Below are 6,691 nucleotides of genomic sequence, written 5' to 3'. Positions count from 1 at the left end.
TGATTGAGATTCGAATCACTCCACAAGCAAGATTGATCATGTCGAGCTTGAATGATTCTACATGCAACCTAAACTACATAGAGTTGCAAAGAAACTTAGCCATTGGCTAAAGAAAAGCACAAATGCTTCTTTTGATATATCTTCTAAGTCTTAATACAAATACAACATAGATGGCTTTATATAGCCTCAAAATGAAACTATTAAAGGCATTCCAAAAGTTGTAACATTCACACTTTATGGCCATAATTAGCCATTATGTAAATGTAACCGAAATTAAATAAAAAGTCTTAAAATACAATAACTCTAAATTACTCTAAATTATAACCCACCCAAAATTTACAACAATCAAACTTTATTCTTCTTCAATGTAGCATGAATTGAAACATCTTTTGATAATTTTGACAATCTTTTCTTCAAATCTTCATTGAAGCATATTGTATGATTGATGTCTCTTGGTTCATATCACGTTTCCTTATGTAATCCATTAAAAAAAGGGGAAGGATAATGTGGTCGACGATGCATTATCAAGAAGGGAATGAAGACCTTGATTTGAGGACAAATCCTTTTAAAGAAAGGGAGGATGCTATGAATTCAACTATTGACCCTTTGCATGTACCCAAAAGACCGATTACAAGAAGCAAGGTTAAGAAGATTCAAGAGGCCTATACATTGCATCTTCAAAAGCTAGCTAGTGTACCGGTTGAAATAAAGACTTTTGAGCCCGAAAATCTTTATAGCATTAGCATATGAAATCAAGAAGATAATGGATTGGCTGATATTGGAAAGTAATAAGAAGACTGCCTTTGGTAGTTGAATTACCAATTAAGAAAATTTATTAATGCCTTATTTGCTTCAATTTGTATTTCATAGCATTTATTAGTAATTTGTGGTTGGTGGCTGAACCATATTATGTTAGGGTTACCTTTTAGACCTATAAAGGCATGTAATACTCATGTTTGCGGGAATTTCCTTTGATGAGATTACCATAGCTTGACTATAACTGTATAAGGTTTGTTGTAGCTTCTTGGCTCTCGTCTTTGTAATTGGACCTTGAGGTATGAAAATTCCTTGGTCGTGGTTCATATCATGGATGCATGAATGCACAATGATGCATGAGATCCCAACATTTTTATTCATTATCATGTAAGACAACCCCTTCCATTTTTCCTTCATATCATAATCTTTATCATAGTTTCCTTACATAAATTGCGGTTGTGCATTATGTCCACACATTTTTGTCGTATATCATTCATATCATGCATTGTGTCATATCATACATACATCATATCATCAGCATATCATGTACTATATCACCAAACGTGTTATACAATAACATTTATCATATCATCAGTACATCATCATATCATGTGTCATAACATTCACGTATCATCTCATAGTCACGTTGTATCATGAACATATCATGGACTTATCATCTCGTAAACATATCATAGTCATATTTTCTTTGTGAACACATCACAGTCATATCGTTAGATAAACATAACCTAGTCATATTCTTTCATAAACATATTGATATGAACCAAGGATGACTAATAAGCACATTTAATTAAATGCACTTTAAGTTGCATTTAATGAACTCCGCTGAATTTATGAAACTAGTCCAAGGATGACTAATAAGCACATTTTATTCATTGCATTAATTATAGTTTAACTATTTGTTTGTCATATTTAAGCTAGTTTTAAATATAGGAGTTAAGGTTATATTGTAACCCACATAGGTTATTATATTCCACCATTAACTATCCATTTTAATAGGGAGGTTATGGGTATTTCTCATTTACTAGCCCATTTAATTTGGGAGTTAGGTATGACATATGTTAAGGTTGTAAAGGCTATATAAAGCCTTCTTTTCTTTTAGTAGACATCAAATTTTGGAATTAAGAATAGAAGTTCTATTTTAGCTTTGTTGAGTGCTAAACTTTCTTTGCAAATTCTTGTATTTAGAACTTGCATGTAGAGTCATTCAAGGGGTATTGATCAAACCTCTTATGGAGTGATTCGAATCACGAGTTTAGAAACGAGTTTTCTTTACTCTTGATCTTGATCATCAAGGTAATCCGTTCCATACTTTTCCTTGGGTTGATTTTCATAAAATTTGGTATCGGAGCTTCAGGCTCCAGATCGGATATATGTTTCCTCTGCATTTCTTCTCAATTTGATTTTTATTTATTTTCACCTTTTTAGTTTTTAATCGACCCAGAGATCAAAATTCAATCTTTGCTCTATTTAAAATTTTGAGAGGGGAGAATGAGAGCTTCATTTGTGTAACTGAGTGTAAAAAGAGTGATATGGAAATCAACCCAAGGGAAAGTATGGAACGGATTACCTTGATGATCAAGATCAAGAGTAAAGAAAACTCGTTTCTAAACTCGTGATTCGAATCACTCCACAAGAGGTTTGATCAATACCACTTGAATGACTCTACATGCAAGTTCTAAACACAAGAATTTGCAAAGAAAGTTTAGCTCTTAACAAAGCTAAAATAGAAATTCTATTCTTAATTCCAAAATCTGATGTCTAATCAAAGAAAAGAAGGCTTTATATAGCCTTTACAACCTTAACCTATGTCATACATAACTCCCAAATTAAATGGGCTAGTAAATGAGAAATACCCATAACCTCCATATTTAAATGGCTAGTTAATGGTGGAATATAGTAACCTATGTGGGTTACAATATAACCTTAACTCCTATATTTAAAACTAGTTTAAATATGACAAACAAATAGTTAAACTATAATTAAATAATGCAAATAATAAAATGTGCTTATTAGTCATCCTTGGACTATTTGATAAATTCAGCGGAGTTCATTAAATGCAACTTAAAGTGCATTTAATTCATCTCTTTCTTGAACCTCAACTTTGCACAACATATAAGGGAGGTCTCCAGCGTCTTCTAGAATTTCCTTTGATGAGCTCACCATAGCTTGAATATAACGGTATAAAGTTTGTTGTAGCTTCTTGGCTCTCGTCCTTGTAATTGGACCTTGAGGTATGGAAATTCCTTGGTCGTGGTTCATATCATTCTCCCCCTCTTGAGAAGGATTCGTCCTCGAATCCAAGCCATCACCTACATCAAAAGGGCTCAAATCAACAACATTAAAAGTTGCACTAACACCGTACTTACCTGGTAAATCAATTTTATAAGCATTGTCGTTGATGCGCTCAAGAACTTGAAAAGGTCCATCTCCTCGTGGTAAAAGCTTAGATTTTCTTTGAGTAGGAAATCTTTCTTTTCGGAAATGCACCCAAACCCAATCTCCTGGCTTGAAGATGACAATCTTACGTCCTTTATTAATTCGGGTGGCAACCTTGGAATTTTGTTTCTCAATTTGTTCTTTCACTTGCTTGTGCAGTTTATGAACAAACTCAACCTTGGCATTTGCATCAAAATTCACAAACTCTTTTGACGGTATGGGTAACAAGTCAATAGGGGTTAAAGGATTAAAGCCATAAACAATTTCAAAAGGTGTGCATTTAGTAGTGCTATGAACAACCCTATTATATGCAAATTCTATAAATGGCAAACAATCCTCCCAAGTCTTAAGATTCTTATCAATAATAGCCCTAAGCATAGCAGTCATGGTTCTGTTAACAACTTCAGTTTGTCCATCCGTTTGAGGATGACAAGTAGTTGAATATACTAGCTTAGTTCCTAACTTACCCCATAAAACACGCCAAAAGTGGCTTAAAAATTTTACATCACGATCACTAACGATGCTTTTAGGAATGCCATGCAATCGTACAACTTCCCTAAAGAACAGGTCTGCAATATGTTTAGCATCATCAGTTTTGTGACAAGGAATAAAATGAGCCATTTTACTAAATCGATCAACCACAACAAAAATGCTATCATAACCTTTCCTAGTCCTAGGTAAACCTAAAACAAAATCCATTGATATATCAATCCATGGACCATTAGGAACTGGTAATGGGGAGTATAAACCATGTGGTTGAAGCCTAGACTTAGCTTGTTTACATGCTATGCAACGACCACAAACTTTATGAACATCATGTCTCATTTTAGGCCAAAAAAAATGTTCAGAGAGCATATCATAAGTTTTAGAAACTCCATGGTGTGCCATTAAACCACCTCCATGAGCTTCCCTCACAAGTAGCTCACGGATGGAACAAGATGGTATGCAAAGTTTGCCTTTTCGGAACAAAAATCCATCTAACAACAAGTAATTATCCACAATGAGTCCTTTTTCACAAGATTCAACAAAAGGAGCAAAGAACATGTCATGTTGATACAAATCCTTTATGTGTTCAAAACCCAACAACCTAGCATTCAAAGTATTGAGGAGGACATACCTTCGTGATAAAGCATCTGCTACAATGTTCTCCTTTCCTTGTTTATATTTTATGACATACGGGAATGTTTCAATAAATTCTAACCACTTAGCATGTCGTCTGTTGAGTTTATTTTGTACTCTCAAATGCTTTAAACTTTCATGATCCGTATGAATAATGAACTCCTTAGGCCAAAGATAATGTTGCCAGGTTTGCAATGCACGAACCAAAGCATAAAGCTCTTTGTCATAAGTTGGATACCTCAAAGATGCACCAGTCAACTTCTCACTAAAGAACATTAAAGGTCTTTGATTTTGCATTAATACAGCACCTATCCCTACTCCACTAGCATCACATTCAATTTCAAAAGTAGACTCAAAATTAGGTAATGCAAGCAAGGGAGCAGAACTCAATTTTTCTTTCAAAGTATTAAAAGCAAGTTCTTGATCTTTTTCCCATATAAAGGATACATTTTTCTTAACAAGTTCATTCAAGGGTGAAGCAATTGTACTAAAATTTTTAATGAACCTACGGTAGAAACTTGCAAGACCATGAAAACTTCTTACCTCACTTACATTTTTCGGAGTAGGCCAATCTTTTATAGCCTTTACTTTCTCCTCATCAACCTCAACACCATTAGATGAAACTACAAACCCAAGAAAGTTAACTTTTTCCATGCAAAAGCTACATTTCTTTAAATTTACGTACAAACATTCGTTTCTTAAAGTAGTCAAAACATTGCGTACATGGGTAATATGATCATCTAAAGATTTAGAGTAAACAAGGATGTCATCAAAATAAACAACCACAAACTTACCTAAGTATTCTCGTAAGACATGATTCATTAGTCTCATGAATGTACTAGGTGCATTAGTTAATCCAAAAGGCATAACCAACCATTCATAAAGACCATACTTGGTTTTAAAAGCTGTTTTCCACTCATCCCCAATATGCATGCGAATTTGATGATAACCCGATTTTAAATCAATCTTAGTAAAAAGACTACATCCATGCAATTCATCAAGCATATCATCTAATCTGGGAATTGGATGCCTATACTTTATAGTTATCTTGTTTATAGCCCTACAATCAACACACATACGCCAAGAACCATCTTTCTTAGGTACAAGAATAACTGGAACAGAACAAGGACTCAAACTTTCACGTACATACCCTTTAGCAAGGAGTTCACTTACTTGCCTTTGTATCTCTTCAGCCTCCTTTGGATTAGTCCTATAAGCTGGTCGGTTTGGAATGGGCGCGCCAGGAATGAAGTCAATCTTGTGTTCAATCCCTCTAAGTGGTGGCAAACTACTAGGCATCTCCTCGGAAAATAAATGTTCAAACTCTTGCAAAAGCACAACAAAATCACTAGGCAAAGAAGGGTTAAGCATGTTAGTAAAGTAACAAGACCCCTTGCACATAAGTACAAGAATAGTCTGGTTAGAGAGCAAAACATTCCTAGCCTCACTTGATCTAACATACAAGCTTACTGATTTGGCTTTTCTCTCTTTTTTTTCTCTAGGCTGAGTGTTACTCTCTTGCTTTTCACTCAAGCTCTTTTTTTTCACTTGATTCTTTTCAATCTCTGCTTTTGCATCAGCCTCTTGCCTTTTCTTTTCAAGTTTGCAATGATCAATAAATACATCTTTTGGAGACAATGGGATAAGAGTAGTTTTTCTACCGTTGTGAGTAAAGGAGTATCGATTTGCATACCCATCATACATTACCCGACGATCAAATTGCCATGGCCTCCCCAGTAGTAAATCTCCAACATGCATGGATACAACATCACATAAAACATCATCAACATATTTTCCAATTGTAAAAGAAACAAGAGTTTGTTGAGTTACCCGTACTTCCCCACAATCATTCAACCATTGAAGCTTGTAGGGTCTTGGATGTGGTTGTGTCTTTAAATTAAGTCTTTTGACCAGAATGGAACTCACAACATTGGTGCAACTACCGCTATCAATGACAACACTACAAGGTACAGATTGAACAAGACACCGAGTTTGAAACAAGTTCTCCCTTTGGTCTAGGCCGTCCTCCTTAATGTGGGTGTTTAGAGCTCGTCGAGTAACCAAAGATATATGTGTAGGGTCCTCTTCACTAAACTCCTCACTCTCATCAGTTTCCTCATTTATGTCGTCATGTGCCTCGTCATCCGTAACAATTTCTCCCTCCTTGATGGTCATAATTCTTGCATTTGGGCAATCTCTACTATAGTGTCCTACCCCTTGACATCTCCAACACTTTAAATCCCTATTTCGAACCTTAGTCTTTTCTACTTTTTCTTTCCCTGTTCTAGAACTCTCCCCTTTCTCAAATTTAGCTTGAGACTTCTCATTAATCTCTTGATTTCTATGCTTATAATCAATG

General features: G+C 35.0%; 1 protein-coding gene across 1 annotated transcript in view; it reads right to left on the bottom strand.

Annotated features, from left to right (window-relative positions):
* Positions 1 to 3,153: 3,153 nt before the first annotated feature.
* Positions 3,154 to 6,691, bottom strand: part of LOC111450286 — a gene marked incomplete at both ends in the record, with an annotated part of 5,871 nt that continues 2,333 nt past the window's right edge. Inside the window, 3 exons of the mRNA XM_023090323.1 lie at positions 3,154 to 3,282; positions 3,415 to 4,191; positions 4,327 to 4,976. Of these exons, the coding sequence (XP_022946091.1) occupies positions 3,154 to 3,282; positions 3,415 to 4,191; positions 4,327 to 4,976 (1,556 nt within the window). The remainder of the gene's footprint in view (positions 3,283 to 3,414; positions 4,192 to 4,326; positions 4,977 to 6,691) is intronic.

The sequence above is a fragment of the Cucurbita moschata genome, unplaced genomic scaffold, assembly GCF_002738365.1.
Source record: "Cucurbita moschata cultivar Rifu unplaced genomic scaffold, Cmos_1.0 Cmo_Scf00012, whole genome shotgun sequence".
In the NCBI taxonomy this organism is placed as follows: Eukaryota; Viridiplantae; Streptophyta; class Magnoliopsida; order Cucurbitales; family Cucurbitaceae; genus Cucurbita; species Cucurbita moschata.
The sequence above is the reverse complement of the archived record's forward strand: the minus strand, read 5'-3'. Positions and strand labels throughout refer to the sequence as shown.